Genomic DNA, 19,607 nt, shown 5'->3' on the forward strand with positions numbered 1-19,607 from the left:
AAACTCAGCTGTGAATCAGGCGGTGCAGGGACTTGAACTGGGTCTTCCACATACATGGGCCTTCCAGACCTGCAAAGCTCCAGTTGTGATCCAAAAACAGACATTTTGATGCAAGTTTGTTTTTGCAAAAACATTTTGGTTTCATTCCAGTGCAGAACCAAACCAAATTTAAAAGCAAGTGTTGCTGTCACAAGAAATTGTCATCCTCTGGTTGGCTCTAGTTAAAGCTATAAACAGCATGGGAATGAAAGCCTAGGTCCCATAATCAATAACAGTTATTACATCTCTCCATAATCAGATTAATAATGCAGCCTAAATGGATTAACAGGCATGAATGTGCAAGGAATTTCTGTTACACTTTGGTAGCAATTTCCTTATGCCAGTTCATAAAAATGACCAAGAAATGTGTAGCCGTTATGTTCAGATTTCCATCAAAACATTTAAGGTGCAAATTTTCAAAAGTGCCTGAAATTTCAGGTGCCCCAGTTGAGATACTGAAGGTGCGTGCCCAAAAATTAAGATTCCAAATTAGTGAACAGCGTTAAGTTGGCCATAGCAATTTGATCTAGGCTGTTAGAAATGGAATAAAACATACGCCCAAGAAAAGCCCACCACAAGGATTTTGGATTAAAAAATTATCACTCAAAGAGGTCTGAATGTTAAGGATCAAATTCTGCTTTTGGTTAATCTGGTGTGAGTCAGTGGAGTTATTGCTATGAGGGTAAGTGAGAGGAAAAATTCAGGTCTAATTCTGAGCTAGTTACGCCAATGGAAATCAAGAGTGATTCCCCTGAAATCAGTGGAGTTACATAGGCACAGGGGAAAGCAAGAAGGGAAATATTCATTTTTCTCCTTTCAGAGTTTAATAAAACTCAGCACTATTCTAATGCTCCCTGTGAGAATCACCACACACCCACACCCACACCCGCCGTCCCCCAACCTATGGCTTCACTCTGGATTCACACAGATCTCCGAGGATTCATCAGACACAAAAGGGAAGCCCCTGGTCTCTGCTATGCATGGACCCCTCAACCAGCCCCTCCTCTGAACCGCCAGACCCCAACCCACAGCTTCCCCTGGGTGTTTGCTGACGGAGGATCAAAGGGGAAAAGAAGGAAGATGCGCACGTTACCCCAATTTGGTCTGTAGCTTGTGCCAGCCCATTGTGGGAGCATGGAGAAATTCCAGCAAATACCTGTCCCTTTCTGCCCCCACCACCTCCAAATCCACGTAGTAGAACCCCACAGAGGAACTTCTGTGAAGTCAACTTGAAGAGGGGCCACGCCACGGCAGCCGCACTCCTCTCCCCTTCCACACAACTGGGCATAATGTGGCATGTTCTGTCATCAAAGTGCTTTACATGTGACCACTCATGGCACCTCAGGGAGAACAGTCCTTATTATGATCCCCGATGGATAAGCTGGACCACAGAAATTTTAACTGGCTTGCCAGAGGTCCCACAGGCAGTTTTCCATCTGAGCTGGAAGTAGGTCCCACAGGTCCTGATGCCTGTTTTCTCACTGACCATCAAAGCAGGCTGTCTCCCCCAAGGGATTTGGACACGAGAACTTCTCAAGAAGCCCAGCACTGTGTGACCCTCAATCACGTGTCAGTTCACTCTTTATCTGAGGGTACACCTAAGGAGGAGGTTTGCCATGGATGGAAGGCTGTTTGCACCACTTACTGCATATTTCCTATTGGCATTCTCCCAAGGGCACAGCTACCTATGCTAGGCTAAAGGACATCGTAGTAATGTCTTATTGCACAACTGCCTTCTGCGCTAGATCTGTGTTCACAGGTGCTGTGTGGTCACTTGATTATAGTCAGTGGAAAGACAGACTTGCTTAGACAGAGCTATTTTGTTGTGAGCTTCTCTTGCAGCCTCTCCACCCCCCCCCCCCCCCAACCTGAGATAAGGTACCACAACTATGATGGAAACAGAGTGCTCTGGAAATCCTAAGCCATCAAGGTAGGCCTCAGAGCCACATTACCAAATAATTCCAGTGTTGTGGGAGAAGTTTTATAATAACCTAAATACCAGCAAAATTGTTTCCAGAGGACATGTGCTTTAGGTTTCTGGAAGGATGTTTATAATAAGCTAGATAATTTCTTTTGTTGTTAATGTGCTAGAATTGTTTGCAGTTGAATTTTACAAAAGAATTAAAGAAACGAATATGGGAACCTGCATAAAATATGGACATCATTTCAACTGAAAATTAAAAAAAACATAAAAACCAAAAAACCATAATATTGCATTCAAACCCACAGCCCTGCAAAAAGCCCTTTAAAAAACTGTTCTCAAGTCATATTGCTCTTCTTTCATCTGGAATAAAAACTGTATGGTCCCCTTGATGCTTATGCCTTCCCCTGGCGATCCTTGTCCATTAATGACAGCAGGAGATGTGCGCAGATCAAAGGAAGCTGAGATGCTGAAATGCAAGGAGGGATGCATATTTATGGGATGCTAGAAGCTCAGAGAGTAAGAAAGGCCTAATGCCATGGGCCAAATTCTGCCCTCCGTGCGCCTGGGGATCTTCTGTTGTAGCCAGTGGCAGCCCTGTTTGCATGTATCCAGGAGTGTTTGGTCTTATGAGTTGCTAAAGCTAATTCTTCCGTGGTTTTACACTTCCTCATACGTGTTGTTTGGCCAGGCCTTTGGCTGTCACCCAGATATTGGCTTTGGTTGCCCAAGCCCTCGGAGGAGCACAGAGTTCCAGCTTCAAAACAGAGTCTCAATAAAACATCTTTGGTATCTGTCACATTGCTGAGCTTTAGCAAACTTAGGGCCTGATCCAAGGAAGTCAAAGACTCCCCATGGGGTTAATGGACTTTGGATCAGACCCATAGACCCAAAGCCTGCAATTCTTAATCAAGGACTGACATGAACATCTAGACATCGGTTTTTAAAGAGAGGAATTTTGGGGGTTAAAACACAAGACTCGGAATATTCCTTGCTCAGCCACTGACTTGTGTGACCGTGGGCCAATTACATAACTTCTCCATGCCTCCAAATTGGTCAGATAAATTATTTCTTACAAATGACTCCCTCAGCTACAGTAGTCGAATGCTTTGGAAATGTAAAGCACACTAGCGGTTTCATTAAGGGTCTTAATTCTTCAAGATTTGGTTTCCATAACTTTTCCTGGACTTTTCTGATGATGTCACAGCCATTTGAGAAAGGGGAGAGGTCCAGGGCTATAAAAGACTGAGACAGGGCTAAAGACGTCACTTTGGCTCTAGGTAAGTAAGGGCAGAACACTCCCAAAAGCTGATGCAGGCTCCCTTTTCTGATACATGCTTAGAAAGCTCCTACTTTTACGCTGAATTTTTTTCAAAGCCACCTGGGAGTTTTGGATTCCGAATTCCTATTAATTTCAACTGAGTGCCCAAATTCCTTTTGCAGCGTTGAAAAGCTCAGCCTTAATTATTATTCTGTGCTAAGCGCTGACAATGCACTCAGTAGCTCTACAGTACACAACACTAAGGACAGGCCCTGCCCTGAAGAAATTAGAGTCTAATGCTTAATTCATCAACGTGACTAGCCCCTGCAAACATTTCTTCCGAAAGGACAACTCCAAAAACTTCGAAGGTGGTTTTTAAGGCTAGGAGGACAGGAAACCAGTGAAGATGTCCGAGAAAGGTACGATTTGGTTGTATTTCTTAGTGCATATATTTCCCTATAAATCAAACTTTTCCTTCAGTGTGGCTCCCCATAATAAGCAGTTACAGTACTTTTAAGTATAATGAATGTAGTTAAATATTTCACATCACTGTCATCTTCTTAAGAAGACACTCAGAGCACATGCCTACATAGAGCAGGTTAAAAGCATTACAGCTTATGTTTTCCTAAACAAACATCCCTTTGACTTTTAGCTTCCAGGAAAATGTTCCTGGCACTACAATCAACCATAGCAACTCCAGACTCACTGCAGGGAGAACATGAATAGTATGTCCTAGGAGCTAGCACCATAGCATAATTAAGGGTTTTAAGTATCAGTGAATTAGAGACAATCCAACTACTGGCTCAGAAATATAAGCTTGTGAAATACAAAGACATGATTTTAGCTGCTGCTTTACAAACCCTTGCTTGGTGAAGCACTTTCCAATATCTGATAGTGACTTTGGAGTGACATTTTTAAACTAGTCATTTTATAGCTACAGTCTCTTACAGGCGTGGGAACAAATTCATCCGTTACATACAACATTGTACTCATCCATGTGCCTTGGGTGTGTGATTTTTTTAATGATTGAATAAAATACCATTCAGGTTTTTTTCCCCCATTACCATTATTAACCCAGTAAAGGTGAGGCAGTCAATTTTATGTCTAAGCTGGTATGTTTGCATGATTATTTTTCCAGTTGGGGTTATACCGGGGATGAGTTTGGTTCATTCCCTGAGTGAAAGGTATTTGTACATTATAGATATAGATACATAGATATAGTGATTTGGGGAGTCTGACCATATGAATGATCAGACATGAGCTCCCCCTGGTTGAGTAGGTGTCAAAGACTGTGTCAGGTGTTTTTGGAAAGGTTATTTTTTCCCAGGATGTGTCAGACTCAGCTGTGAACTCTCAAGATATTAATGATCTCTGTAGGAGTGATATGAAATTGAGCAAATATACATAGAAAAATGGACTGATCCATTTTCACGGGGTCCCTCTGTCATCTTGAAGCCTTTCATCCAGTCCCATTACTCATCTCTTTTCCACACTAGATAACCCTAGGTTTTGCAGTCTCTTCTCAGAGACACGTTGCAGGAATTGTGGAGAAATTAGCATTTGGGAATTTGAGGGGTTCATGAGAACATTTCTTTTGCACTCCCTGAAGTTTGCATTCACATTCAGGTTCAAACTCAAAGCACAATGCATTCAAACCTGTTGAGTTATGGTGGCTTTCACATCAAGACCAAAAATCATCCTAGCTTCATAAAAAACAGAAACAGTTTGTGAAACCTTGTCAAACCTTTCGATGGAGCTGGGCTAAGCACTGAACAGATACAAAACCCCTTAGCAGATGACGTTTGTGCAATGTCGTTTTTGATGTGTCCCTCTCTAATGAAAGTCCCAGTAGAACTCTATCTATTTTTATTCCCCTTTTTGGGACCTTTTTAATCCTCATGATATCTTCTTAAGAGGAGGTGATCAAAATAGGACTCAGTGAACCAAATCCATCCCTGGTGTAACTTTGATGACTTTGGTGGCATTATACTAGGGATGAGCTATTACACTGAGAGGGGCTAAAACCTGTTTGAACTAAGGATGGACAAGCCTCCTGCTTAGAGTCAAAGTCCATGTGTGCAATGACTCTGTGGGATTTTCCTCTAGCAGTTACTTTCCTGGTGAATAAAGAATGGGCACATGCATTATCTTGGGGGGGGGGAACGCTATGTGAGAGAAGCGGCCCTTCTCTCCTGGACAAGCAGACGTCCCCACCGTGAAAAGCTCGATTCATATTTCTAACTCTAAGGACAGTGTTCGACATTCCAATGCCATATTTATTGATCCCTTCAAGTGGAAACTCAATTGAACCCTTGACATTTCAGAGCTTACATTGGCCAGCAATTGCATTTTACTTTCATTTCCAAAGACTAATTCAACTTGCAGATCCAGCTGCATCTTTGCAGAAGTGCTAACTTGTCACAAGTGTCTGCATAAGCGTTTTTTAAAACTCCTTTCTTCCAAGGGAAAATCTGACTTTCTGGCGGGATTTTCCACTGGGTATAAAGTGTGGGATTGTCAGAAGCACCTTGGGTTGGCCAAACTCTGCTCTTATTGAAGCCAACGGGAGTTTTGCCAGTTAAACCAGCACCGAGTGGTTTGGAAAATTTCAACCAAGGTGCAGTGTTATTGTAAGCCACCCACACTTAGTGTTGCACACTGACCCCCTCTAGCGGTTGGGTCACAGATACCAGTTGATGAGACTGCTAAAGCCTTGGTTAACAGAACGGGATCTTTTAGCTCAGGCTTTTCAATCCAAGGCTGTAGCATTATCTCTGCTTCTGAATTGTAAACTGTTTCATTCCTCAAACACAGATGAAGGTGAAAGGGTCCATCCTCCCTAGCTCTTGGGATTTCCAGAAGGACAGGACTGCAGGAGTCTTGGAAACCTTCTCCACCTGCCTGTGGTCCTTTGTGTGGAACATTCAAAATGGGGAGGGAGGCCACTCTGCCTCATTACAGGCTACAGATCCTACAGAGATCATTAAGTCACAGTTTGTAGGAGAAACTCCAGCCCCCTGGGCGGGGCAGAGCACAGTCTATAGCTCAGCGCCTTCTGGCTGGGGCCAACAGTAATTAACCATCTATAAGGGAGCACTATCTCCCTGGGCAGGGCAGAGCACAGTCTGTGAGCTCTGGGCCCTTTAGGAAGGGGCAGAGCAGACACAGCAGACAAAGCAGTCTGGGATCTGGTGTCCTGGCTTGGGTGCATGGCAGAGGAACACAGGCCTCTTGGGCCTCAGGTGGGGAGGCTGCCACCCCTGGGGTGAAGTGGCAGGGGGCAGGGGGCTGCGGGCCCACCCGACTCCATCGCGTCTCAGCCCACGGCCCTAACAATGGCAGAGTGTTCCGCCACTGGGTCAGCAGGGAATCCCACTGCAACGTGCTGATTCACACTCCGGAAGCAGAACCAGACCAGAGTCTGGTTCCCCTGGGCTATTTCCTACCACAGTCTGAGTGTAGGGCTCTGCACTCCAAAGGTCGTCTGCTTCCTCGAGGTACTCGGCTGCCGGCAGTCCCCACAGCTCCTCAGGGCATTCGTCTGACTGTGGTCCTGGCAGCTCCTCGGGGCACTTATCTGTCTCCTCTGGCTGCAGGGCGCAGCTCCACTCGGAGCCTAGTTTGGGATCCTGTTGAGAGGAACCAGCTCCCTGGAAGAGCTGTATGCTCCCTCCAGTGCTCCAGCCCCAGTTGAGCTCCGGGCACTCCTTTTATACTTCCTGTCCAGCCTCAGGACTTCCAGCGAGAGGGGGTGGGGTGGATTTAGCTCCACCCACCGGGGGGAGTGTAGTGGTCCCTCGCTCACCTACTCGGAGGGAGGCCACTCTGTCTCACTACAGTGCCCAAATATGGATTTCAGCACCTCGCTTTAGTCACTCAGGTTTGAATATTGAGCCCAAGTGCCTGTGTGCAACCTGGGCAGTAAGGATCCCCTGGGGCTTCTCACAGTCAATGGGATTTGCACTAGCATTTACCAAAACCAAAAGATTTGGGGGTCATGGTGGATAATCAGCTGAACATGCACTCCCTGTGTGATGCTGTGGCCAAAAGGGCTAATCTGATCCCAGGATGCATAAACAGGGGAATCTCAAATCAGAGTTAAGAGGTTATTTTACCTCTGTATTTGGCACTGATGTGACCACTGCTGAGATCCTGTGTCTGGTTCTGATGCCCACAATCCAAGAAGGATGTTGATAAATTGGAGAGGGTTCAGAGAAGAGCCACGAGAATGATGAAAGGATTAGAAAATCTGCCTTATAGTGATAGATTGAGCTCCTTGATTCTATTTAGCTTAACAAAGAGAAGGTTAAGGGGTGACTTGATCACAGTCTATAAGTCCCTGCATGGGGAACAAATATTTAATATTGGGCTCTTCTATCTAGCAGAGAAAGGTCTAACACGATCCAATGACTGGAAGACAAATTCTGAATGGAAATAAGGCTTACATTTTTGACCGTGAGGATAATTTAGAATGGGCACAACTTACCAAGGGTTGTGGTGGATTCTCCATCCCTGGCAATTTTAAAAGCATGTGTTTCTAAAAGCTCTGCTCTAGGAATTATTTTGTAGGCCAATTATTATTTTGTAGGACAATTATAGCCTGAGCTATACACGAGGTCAGACTAGATGATCACAATGGTCCCTTCTGGCCTTGGGATCTATGAATAAAACCTCTTTTGCCCCCTGTGTGTTCACCCCATCTGCTAAACAGGGGGAAATCCCCAGAAAGAGCTCCACTGTCCCAGGGCCTGCAGAGGTGGAGATCAGGAAATTGGGGCAGCCAGGAAGATTCCTTCCTGCAAAGTCCCATGTGGCTCATGGCTTCCAAAGGGCTGAGGACTCATAAGAATGCAGTGAGCTGACTCCACCTCCCCCCCACCCCACCAGAGCAAAAAGGTGCAGCTGGAGAAAAGGAGGCTTTTAAGCAGCCTCTGCGGGGGTGGGGCCCAGGGCCCGTCAGCCCCACCATCCTAAGGATCTGTAGAGAATCCTGGGGAAAGCTTGTGGCTCCCAAGGGCTCATTCCCTGTAGCAGAACAGCCACATGGCGTATCACGATGCCAATGGCTCTGTGCAAAGAGCTGTGCGCTGCTCCCTCCCAACCCTCTGTGCCCCATAGGAGGGGGCAGAAGCTACTCATCAGGAGTTTGTGCTGCATCTGACAACATTGCCCTGTAGGAATTCCCATGGTTATTCTGTAGGGCACATGTATAAGCCACTGGCCAATGGGTTCTACATGTCCTCCCACAGCACCCTACTGAGAGAGGATGTGAGTCTGTTACAGCCCCCCACTACACGTACTAGCTCTTTAGCTCAAGCTGTAGAGACTCATGTGTTTCCCTTTGGAGGTCCCCAGGTCAATTCCCAGGGTTGGCCAACATGGCAGCTGTCCCACATAGTCCTGGCTCCAACAGCCTGGGGCTTACACGAAAGACTATCTGGACTGAGGGTGCCTCTTCAGTTTCATTCCCTTGCACTCTGTGATTTATGCTGTTTCACCTTCTCCCTGCCTTTCTGCAGAGAGGACCAATGATCTGGTCCTTGGGCTGGGACAGTTCCAACTGGCCTGGAGAGGCCTGTCAATGCTTTTTGCTGCTGTAAATATTTGGGATGTGACACTGTATATTTATGCATCTGAGCTGCACCATCTGGATAACATCAGCCCTCTTCATGTGGAGCGGTCACAGAGCAGGAGTGCAAAACAGGATGTTACTCAAATATCAAGTGGAAAGGACCCAAGCTTTGTGTCTGGCATGTGCAAAAGAAAATGAGTGAAAGAGTGGCCGTTTGGGAAAATACCAAGGAAAGAGTAATTTATAGCATCTGGGCATGGCTGAAAAACTCAATTCTTGAGAGACCGGATTAGATTCACCTTAACGGGGGGGAACTTGGAAAGGTTCACGTCAGAGAGCATTTGGATCAAAGAAGCAATATCACAACTCATGTCTACGTGTGGCATTTTTAAGCTAATCGTCTTTTCTCTGAAGTAGCAATCGACACCTCACAGCACAGTGCGGTCACCCCACCTGAGCTACCGAGTCAGCTGTTGGCAAGAGCTTTGGGAGTTAATGTACAACTGGCACTGCTTCATTGCTGCTCTCCTAGTCCGTACACACCCCCAGTTGAGGGCAGCCAGGCAGAGGAGGGTTTCACTCTGAAAATAAAAATAAAATAAAAATAAATAAATTAATGGAGATATCCTATCTCCTAGAGCTGGAAGGGACCTTGAAAGGTCATCAAGTCCAGCCCCCTGCCTTCACTAGCAGGACCAAGTACTGATTTTGCCCCAGATCCCTAAGTGGCCCCCCCCAAGGATTGAACTCCCAACGCTGGGTTTAGCAGGCCAATGCTCAAACCACTGAGCTATCCCTTTCCCGGAAGGGTTTTTGTAATACACAAGAGCTAGTATAAATGTAATATTTACGCAGCTCTCTGAGGTACCTGTTTAGGACACGTATTTGTGAAGGCCAGAAAATAAACAGGTGGTAATTCACTGGGGCAAGTAAATATAACACGTTCTCCCCACCTCGCCCTTGTTACAGTCGCTCACCATCACATCCATGACAGTCTGATAGCGGTGCAAGAACGTGGAGATACTGAACTTCATTGCTAACGTCTGTAGCTGATGCAGTAATTGCCAAAGCTTTTCTGTCCATTGAGATTTAAAAATGAACCCCAAGTGGAATCAATCAGGTTTGGGCCTTTTTTGCCTCTTTACGATGGATACAGAAAGCCCAAATGGCTGGTTTAAAAAAAATCTGCTTGTTTTTTAAATTAGAAATTCATACTCAGCGGAGGTTAGAAGTGGAGAGCTAGCAAAATGGTGAGATCACAAGAGCCGAGAGAGTGAAAGTTCAGCTATTAAGAAGGGGGGGGGGGGAACGTGGGCTATTTTGTCAGACTGCTCAAAAGTTACCACTTTGGATAAAGGTATCCTTGCTTAAAGGTTCAAACCCTTCACTCCTTCAGCGAGAGCTCACAATAAACATCCCTGAGACCTCCCAGAAGTTCTCCAGCTAAGCCAGACTTGACATTCCTGATCATTCTAAGGTCAAAATTAAACAATAATTATTTTTTTAAACCTCACACCTTTCAGGCCTTTTTTGTATGTGATAAAAAGCAATAAATGGTCCAAGCCCACTTTTAAAAAAGTCTTTTCCAGCTCACCTCTAACATTTCAGATGGTGAGTTATGCAGGCTGACTACCAGGAAAGATATAGCTAGCAGTGAGTTCTATAGAATAGTATCCCAAGAGAAGCCTGGCGTAACTTAAAAACTAACCTGAAGAAGACTTGGAAGGAGAATCATGATGGTTCTTCCTAGTTTTATGATTCTGTGATGTATGTTACACTGTATTGATCATGAAGCCTGAAAAAACGATATTTACCAAGATGAAGGCTCCGAATCTAGAAACCTTGCTTTGGAAGTGATTTAGATTCTGAAGAATTCATTTTTGACACCATTTTAGACCAACCGACTAATTTTCCAAAGTTCATAGCAATGTGGTCAGTCATAGTTGTGGTAGCATTGCTAACTCACCCACACACCTCTTTGAAACATAGAAGGTGAATGGCCAGTCATTCATTTCTCTCATCTTCCAGCCCTGATGATGAGATTGTTTGTTATTAAGGGGGTAATACCAGTAACAGAGGGGTGGTATTCTCCCAGCTCGTACCTTGCCAAAATGCTATCAAACGTAAATGAGAGAAGGAGTTGTGGAATTAGTTTTCTTTCCCTGCCTGTCTGAAAATTTGTTTTCAGATAAACAAACCAGCAAAATAGCATTAAACACATGACCGATGAGTGAAATACAAGAAAGTGGCTGGAACCCCCACAAAAACTAAATATTATAGGACCTTTAAAGTAGCGTTGGCTCCCATGTACTGTTATTACACATCCTTTGCTGAAAGCTGTACACACTTCTCAATTTTGAACCTCCTGTGTGTTTCCTCATATTTTCAATCAAATTATTACATACTAGAAATATGCATAAGGGAAATTATTCTACACATTTTATGGTGTGCTGTTGCTTGTAGCAGTAATTGCAGTACCTTTTCCACTTATGAAAGTACTAATTTTATTTGGTTTTATTGCTTTTCTAGATGCAATTATTTATTTAGTGTGTTTTGGCTTTATTAAATTATGTTTACTATAGGAACATCATAAAAATGTATGAAAGCAACACATCAGCCAACGTTGCCCGATGACCTGTTTTGGGGAATCTAGTGTTATTTTTCATATCCAAACGTAATAGAATAAAGTAGGAATAAAGAGATAATCTACACTAGAAAACAATGCAATTTTGAGATAATATAATAAAACACCTGGACAATATGATTTCATAAATCTTTGTTCTAAAATTTACATGAGCTGGGCGTCGGGGTGGCTATTTTAGGACACACGGCATTTTCTAAATGGAAACAAACGTGAAATGTAATTAAACAGCAGAGGGGAACGCAAACATGGGTTGAATTGGCCCCAAGCAGTTGATTTCTACAAAGCTATGTAAATATTTCCATTGCAAAGGATGAACTGGCACAGTCTTGAGCAATGCAGAGTTTTAAACTGCCAATCACCAGTTTGCCAAGTCTCACCAGATTCAGTTTTGGAAGGGTCTCCACCTGCATCATGCAATTTTACATTTAGGGCCCAATCCAGCTCTCATTGAAGGCAATGGCAAAACTCCCAGTGGATTCAGGCTTTTAGGGTGGATCTGTTACTGTATGTTTTACATTGTAGCCTAAATACTTTGCGTATTCTTACTGTTCTGATTAATGGGACATTAAATTAGCTTAGCTCCCAATTTTAGGTTTTGTATTAAATAAAAGCCAGCCGGGGTGGGGGGGTTGAGGGGCACAGAAGGTTATGAAACCTCCAAAGGGCACTTCAGTCTAGCAGACAAAGGCAAAACAAGATCCAATAGTTGGAAGTTGAAGCTAGATAAATTCAGGCTAGAAATAAGGAGCACCTTTTTAACAGTAAGGGTAACTAACTGTTGGATCCACCAAGGGATGTGATGGATTCTCCAACACTGGAGTCTTCAAATCGAGATGGGATGCATGTTTTTGTAAAAATGATGTTCTAGCTTAGTCACCAGGTCCGAACTTGACGCAAGAATCACTGGGTGATCATGCAGGAGGCCAGACTAGATTATCACAATAGGTCTTCCTGGCCTTAAACATCTATGACCTATGAAAATGAACAGAAATTTGATACCCCAGTTTTGCAGCATTGTGCTAAGCAGAAATTGAATGGGATTTACTTATGTACTCGAAGATAAACACATGAGTGTTTGCAGGAGTGAGGCCATTGGTTCTAATCCTGCAAGACACCCTTACTCATCCACATAGCCCCTCTTCCTGTGAGCAGTTCAGTTGACTTCAACGAGATACCACTTCCTCAGCAGACTCGACCCGAGGACAGGGATGCAGGAGCAGACCTATGGAGAGGATATAATGAAATGAGATTTGTGCTGGAAAAACGCAAGTGAATACATCTGGAAATAAACACAGATACTGAGTGATATTCAAGGCAAAAATGAAGGGAGTCCAGATAATAGCAACAGAAGAGGATTAAGGGACTGACTCAGAGGGAATAGTCACAGAGCTAAATATATGGTGTGGCCAAATGACAAGATAACGCTCTACAAGTATTTGAAGAAAGCAGATGAACTGTTTAGGCTGAAAATTAGCGCCGTTATCTTGATGCTGCTTGCAGTGTTGTAGTTGTGTTGGTCCCAGGATATTAGAGCAATAAGGAGAGTGAGGTTGGTCCAATAAAAGATATTACCTCACCCACCTTATCTTGAGTATTTTACTCACAGGAACAATAATATCCCGAGTCCACTCCAGTCTTGCACTTGGTTTTATTTAGGGTTTGTACAATGTTCAAATTGATCCAGTGTATGTTTAGACTTTTCTTGGAGCACAATGCATTACGGGCCCAACAGCCAAGTTCAGTTCCTTGTTGGTTATTGAAGCAAAGAGATAAGACCAGCTTCCCGAGTCCTGTGTATATCAACACTATTTTCCAGGACCCGAAAAAGAGCTCTGTGTAAGCGCAAAAGCTTGTCTCTCTCACCAACAGAAGCTGGTCCAATAAAAGATATTACCTCACACACCTTGTCCCTCTAATATCCTGGGACCGACACGGCTATAACACTGCATATATCAACAGTAGTCACTTCAGAGTATGAGAGACTGGAAGACCCAGGATATAGGTCCCATGTTCTGAAACCAGTCTGAATCCAGATGGATTGGACAGTGGTGTATCATCTGATGGCTGTTCTATGGCATATTTATAATTAGTTAAATAAAACCACACGTTAACTCAGTTGTCTGTATCTTGTTTTGGGTCAAACATTTGCCAATATTAACAACGCTTTAGTGTCTTTGGGGCAGGGACTTTGGCCTAAGTCTGACCGCATCTAAAAGAGGAGAGACCCCATTGAAGTCAAGCATCACAGTGGTGTACAATCAGGGTAAGAGGAGAAACAGGCCTTTGACTTACTTTGTAAGGCACTGAGCAGAGTGGTAGGTAATGTAAAAACACCACATACCAATAACAGAAGTATCTCGAGCAAGTAAAAGTAGCTGCCTCTGGGTCTGATTGTTCTGTGATGGACAATGGTGCATGCGAGGAGCACAGCTGGTAGAAATTGAAATTTGAAAATTTGAAATTTGAAAATAAAGAGGGAAATAGAACATTTTCCCTCCGTTTTTCTGACCAACCACACAGCTGGTGGCCACTTTTCAAATTTTGAACTTTTGAACTGAGAAATACAAAAACAAAAATTCAAATTGCAAAATTTTGGGGGGGGAAATAGGTAAAAATTCCCCCAACATATGTTCATGATTTTTTTCTCCCTTCCTTCCCACGAACCCCAAGCAAGTTCTAGTGAGGAGTAAACTGGCTGGCCGCAGCGTAGAGCTGAGAGGAAAACTAGGCCTATTGGATCAGATTTTTAAAAGTATTTAGCCATCTAGTTCTCAGTGAATCCATAGGAGGTAGGCACCTGAACACCTTTAAAATCTGGCTCATTGTGTAAGACACCACAGCAGTCCTTCACACTCAGCCGTCCCACTGGGAGGGCCATAAGAACCTTGTAACTATTTATTATAAATTTAGATTAAATCTCAGGCAAAACTTCCTAACTGTAAGAACAGTAGGACAGTGGAACAGATGCCTGGGGAGGTTGTGGAAGCTTCTTCACGGGAGGTTGTCAAAAGAAGGCTGGACAGCTATTGGTCTTGGATGGTTTAGACTCAACAGATCCTGCATCTTAGCAGGGGGGTAGACTAGATGACCCTTGCAATCCTTTCTAACCCTATGTTTCTATTTTGTGGTTCTGTTTTGTAGCCGAAAATTGCAGAGGAGAATTTAACGTACGCCGAACTTGAGCTGATCAAGCCCCATCAGGCAGCGAAAGGTGTGCCCACCACGACGGTCTACGCCCAGATCCTGTTTGAGGAGAACAAGCTGTAAAAGCCGGTGTCTGGCTAAATGTTCTTTGGCTGTGTTCTATTTAATTCTTGCTGTGCTGTTTATTTATAAAAATCATACAAATGTCCTTATTTTTTTACTTCCATTCATGCACTTCGATATTTTTATGAGACTTTTTAAAAAATTGTAGTTGAAAGGAAATGTAGCAAGCGTAAACTGACAAACCATTGCCACAGAACCCCTTTTTGTAGCACTTAGCAGCACCCTGGGTCATTTGCAATGTTATTTCCACTTCCATGCAAATCTGCTGAACACAAAAGAGCCCAGTTTAGATAGAGATGTCCATAGCCAAGCAAGCCCAGAAACTGCGGTGATTGGATCCACCGCGGTAAGCCTGACGCCCAGGGCAAGAGTCAAGCTGGTGAGGAATTTTTCGGTGAAAAATCAGAAAATGCCAATTTATCAAAACCAAAACTTTGCCCAGGAAAGAGTTGGTTTTAATGAATTTTTCATTTAAAAAGAAAAATTTCTTTTCAAGTTTTGATATTGTCAAAACTTTTCATTTTGATATTTTCTAACTAAAAAAATTCCGGTTCAAAACTACTCTTTGTTTTGAAATTGAAGCTAATGATAGCTAAAAAAATAAAGAATTAAAGATGGTCAGCATTGAAACAAAATGTTTTGAGATTATTGAAACAAACCATTTCAATTGACCCAAACCAATTTCCGGCCCCCTGCCCTCCATTTGTGAAGATTTTGACTTATCCAGATTTAGGATGGGATTTTTTTTTTTTTTGGTTGATATCTTGAAAAGCGTAGGGAAAGGAAAGCTGATTCCCATCCATGTCTAGGCAAAACAACCCCCTCAGCCACCCACTTCACCCTCTACAAATCTGCACAGCAGGGCTGGGGAGGTAGGGAGTTGAGTCTAGAGCCCCCTTACATGTTGTGAGTTGGGCCCAGGATGTTAAGACATCTCACTTCTTCCTGCTCTCTGAATTGCTCAACATGGATCCCCCTTCTCCATTGGCCTTTGGTTTAAAAGAAGGTGCTGAGCCCCAGGGCCTCTCTTTTTCTGATCTCTGGCAAACATGCACAGCAGAGCGCTCCACCAGGGAGGAGACATGGGCTGGGATTTTCGAAAGAACATGAGAGTGTTAAGTCACAGCACCCATTGCAGGTCAGTGGGAGTCGGGCTCCCTTCTGCCTCTTTGGGTCATGGCCTGTATGTAATTAGTCTCTGGGTGGGGACACCAAAGCAAAATTTTCCAAGTTAGGCCCCTACATCCACTTTTAGGCTCCCGAGACCCTTGTTTTGGGTGTGCGGAGCCCTCAGTAGCTCTCTCTGAAGTCAGCGGGAGCTGCTGGGGGCTCAGCACTTTTGAAAATCAGGCCCCTTATTGAGACTCCTACATATGGACTTCGGAGCTGCGCTTTTTGGCCCTTATTTTTTGAAAATCTTGACCGGATTGGCCAAAGCTGCATCCTCATGGGCTGTTTGGGCCTTTTTGATGATGTCACAGCCAGGCACCAGTGCCCAACAGTGCACAGCTGGGACCCCACCTCTGAAATGGTCAGACACTACCCTGCCGCCAGTGTGCCAAGTGCAGGGGAGGAGAGGAGAGATGTTGATGAGGGGAGGACACAGATAACCAGGTCAGAGGTATCTGCAGGGATGGGGCAGCTGTGGGAGGAGGGGGCAGGAAGGGTGACAAGGTGAAGGAGAAACACTCCCTTTAGCTCAAAAACTACCCCCTCCGAAGTGCAACACTCCTCACCCCCCTTTCCTTCCCAACCCAACCTGCTTGTGAAACCTCTCTCAGGTCCCGTCCCCCCAGATTCCTAACCCCTGGCTCAGGCTCTGAAACCCAGTCCACATGCAGGGAGCCTTTCCCCCTTGGTTACCCCCCCCCCCTTCGTCTTCCCCTGACCTACACTCACACACCACAAACATGCAAAGGTCAGCCCCTCCCCCACAGCACATGCGCCTGTTGCTGCATCTGCAGGAGCTTTGGAGAGGGTTTGTGGCTCCAGGCAGCAGGGGGTGCCACACACTGCATGGGGGACTCTAATCTGCCCTTTGGGCTCTGCTACTGCCTGGAGCCCACCTGCTGCAGGGAGGGGGTTGCCTGATGGCACTGGAGCACAACCAGGAGTCTCCCAGTGGTAGCAGGGGCTAGTGCACCGAGCAGAACACCAGCCCTCTCCCTCTGCAGCCTTGAGGGCCATAGGCGGAGTGTGGCCTGGGTGAAGTCACAGCCTCCTGCCCTTCCCAAGGGGAGAGGATTGTAGCAGCAGAGCCAAGGGGGCCACACAGAATTATAGACCAGCAGCGGCAGATGTCCCCACTGGATTGGACCCTGGTAGATCCTCATTTGCAGCCTATGGGAAGTATTTTCCACTCCTCCTGCACTGGGGATGCACCTCAGCTACAGCACTTAGCTAGAGTCTCCCAAGGGAGGGTGAGATGCAGGGGGTGGATTTGGTTCTATCCCTGTCCAATCCGGATCGGTTCCAACCAGTTAACACGTACATTGTAGCTGCTGAAATCCAGCTACAAGCCAAAGTGCAAGGACTGGGAATGGGCACTAGCCATTTTAGAATGACAGTTTCACATTGATGTAGCACGCGGTAGTTAATGCTTCAATTCTGGTATTGCCTATGGATTTGAACAGTCCTTGCCATTCTGATGACCCCCCCCCCCATGCAGATTTAGAAAGGCACCTAAGGGATTTAGGATCACAAGTCCCACTGAAAGAAGATGGTATTTGAGCTCCAAAATCCCTTAGTGCTTTTGAAGATCTCTCCCTTGTATTCTAAAATCATGTTCCCCACTAGTTCATTTTGCTTAAGAATGTGAGTTGATATTTTGTGTTTGGTGGATTTGGGCAAAATTGTGCTCTCAGGTGCACACAGACAGATCACACCTGTATTTATGGCATGCCCTTTTTTCACTTTGGGCATTCTTACGCTGCCTAACCAAACTGACCATGTAAGGCACTATTTTATTTTATTTTAGTCTTTCAAAACAACCTAGGAAATTCCATGCAAAGAAACTACATTAAGAGCACACTACTTAAGGTTGCAAAGTCAAGCACTCAAAAAATAAATAAATCAGGAAATACTAAAGTTGAGGTTATGTATGCAACCTTAATACTGAGCTGTTGAATATATAGTATGTTACTATACAATTTTTAATCACATTGTATTATTTCTGCAGGACCCCGCCTCACCCACTGCACAGCTAGGATGGCAGAAGTTTTGCATGTAGAAAGAGCACAATTTTGCCTTTTATGAGAGTTCCCTTGGAAGAGATTAGTTTTTGTATAAATCGGATTTTTAAGCCTCTTTTTTTAAATGGGTATATAACATTTTACATAGTCAACATAATTTATCTTGTAAACATGGTATGTATAATGCAGTCACCTGTGTGTTTCCATCTTAGCTAAATTGCTTTGGTAAGAGAAAGTGTTAAGAAAAACTAGGTAAACTTGATGTATAATATTAATACCATATTCAGCCCCTTTTCAGAACAACCAATCATTCTCAAGCTGACCCCCATTTCTGTAAGTGGTTTGCTGCTAGTAACTATTTGAATGAGTAATATTCAGGCTTGTGAGCTGTTGAGAAAATGTTCATTTTGCCATTCAGAGGGTGGTGGTGTCTGTCTAAGTGGGATGATATTTTTTCTGCTCTCTCACTGGGTGACATACATTTTGAATGTGAGACTAACCAGGGTTAACACCACTCTTCCAGTGGAATCTTTTAATCAATAATAATTTGTGCTAAAATTCATGAAACATTCAAGGATTATTATGGACATTTTTGGAACATCTGGATATCGACTGAATCCCCCAATGGGTGAAATTCACCTTGTACAGAAACCTGAAGAGATGCTATGTCCATGTGCACACTGGTGAATTTCACCTTAATGAATAATCTGACCCGATAAACATCAATGAACTAGTCTTGTGCTTTTATTTATGAAAATATCCCAAAATCTGGGTTTTAAACAATTTTGGTCACAAAGGGATGGACATTGGGCCCCTTGTTTAGAAAAATGCACTACTCCATGTTTAATCTTTGCCCAATATTTTAATCAATACCTTTGTTCATGTATTAAGGTTATGTGTAGTCTTGTCTATGTTTGATATCTAATTCCCCAAATTAACAGTTGATTGAGCTAAATAAATTACCTTTTCCTTTTTGGTGAGAAGTTCAGTCAGCCTCTGTAGAATTGCTTGCCGTACGTAGAAAGGTCAAATGATATTGAGTGCGAAATTCCATGATTTCTGAATTTCCATTCCAAAATGGAATAAAACTATTTTTTTCTGAATTTCCTGCAAAAAAAAAAATCTGAAAATTCATTTGGGGTCCCTTGAACCATTTAATTTAGGTTAAATCAAAATGTTGTCTTTGTGATTTTGACTTATTTAAAAAAAACATATATAACATAAAATGTTAAATAATTGAAACGAAAAGTTATTTGTAAACAAAAAATTGAAACATTCCATTCCAAAAAGGTCAAAATGGAACATTTGACCTTATCAAAGCTCTTTTTCAAATTTCTCTCTTGAAACACAATTTCATCGAAATCGGCACATTTCCATGAAACGTTTTGCCTTCAGTAAATCAGCGTTTTCCAACAGAGAAATGTTCCATAAAAAAAATTCTGACTAGCTCCAATAATTGAGAAAGATTCACCAAGGTGCATAAGCATGTGCTTAACTTTAAGAACACATTGGTCCCATTTTTCCCTGCGCGCGCGCGCGCGCACACACACACACACACACACACAGAAAAAGAAAGCGCCTACCCTTGTTTTTAGAATGGGGGTGGGGGACATGAAAATGTTTTTATTCATACCTTTTATTCCACAGTATTCATACCTTACCAAGTAGCCACCAAAAGGAACGACAAAAGGAAGACTGGGATGGTTATGGGA

General features: G+C 43.8%; 1 protein-coding gene across 1 annotated transcript in view; it reads left to right on the forward strand.

Annotated features, from left to right (window-relative positions):
* VSTM4 (V-set and transmembrane domain containing 4) overlaps positions 1 to 14,704 on the forward strand; it is a 69,777-nt gene extending 55,073 nt beyond the window's left edge. Inside the window, exon 8 of the mRNA XM_065408578.1 lies at positions 14,579 to 14,704. Within this exon, the coding sequence (XP_065264650.1) occupies positions 14,579 to 14,704 (126 nt within the window). The remainder of the gene's footprint in view (positions 1 to 14,578) is intronic.
* The last annotated feature ends 4,903 nt before the right edge of the window (positions 14,705 to 19,607 follow it).

The sequence above is a fragment of the Emys orbicularis genome, chromosome 7 (genome assembly GCF_028017835.1).
Source record: "Emys orbicularis isolate rEmyOrb1 chromosome 7, rEmyOrb1.hap1, whole genome shotgun sequence".
Lineage (NCBI taxonomy): Eukaryota > Metazoa > Chordata > Testudines > Emydidae > Emys > Emys orbicularis.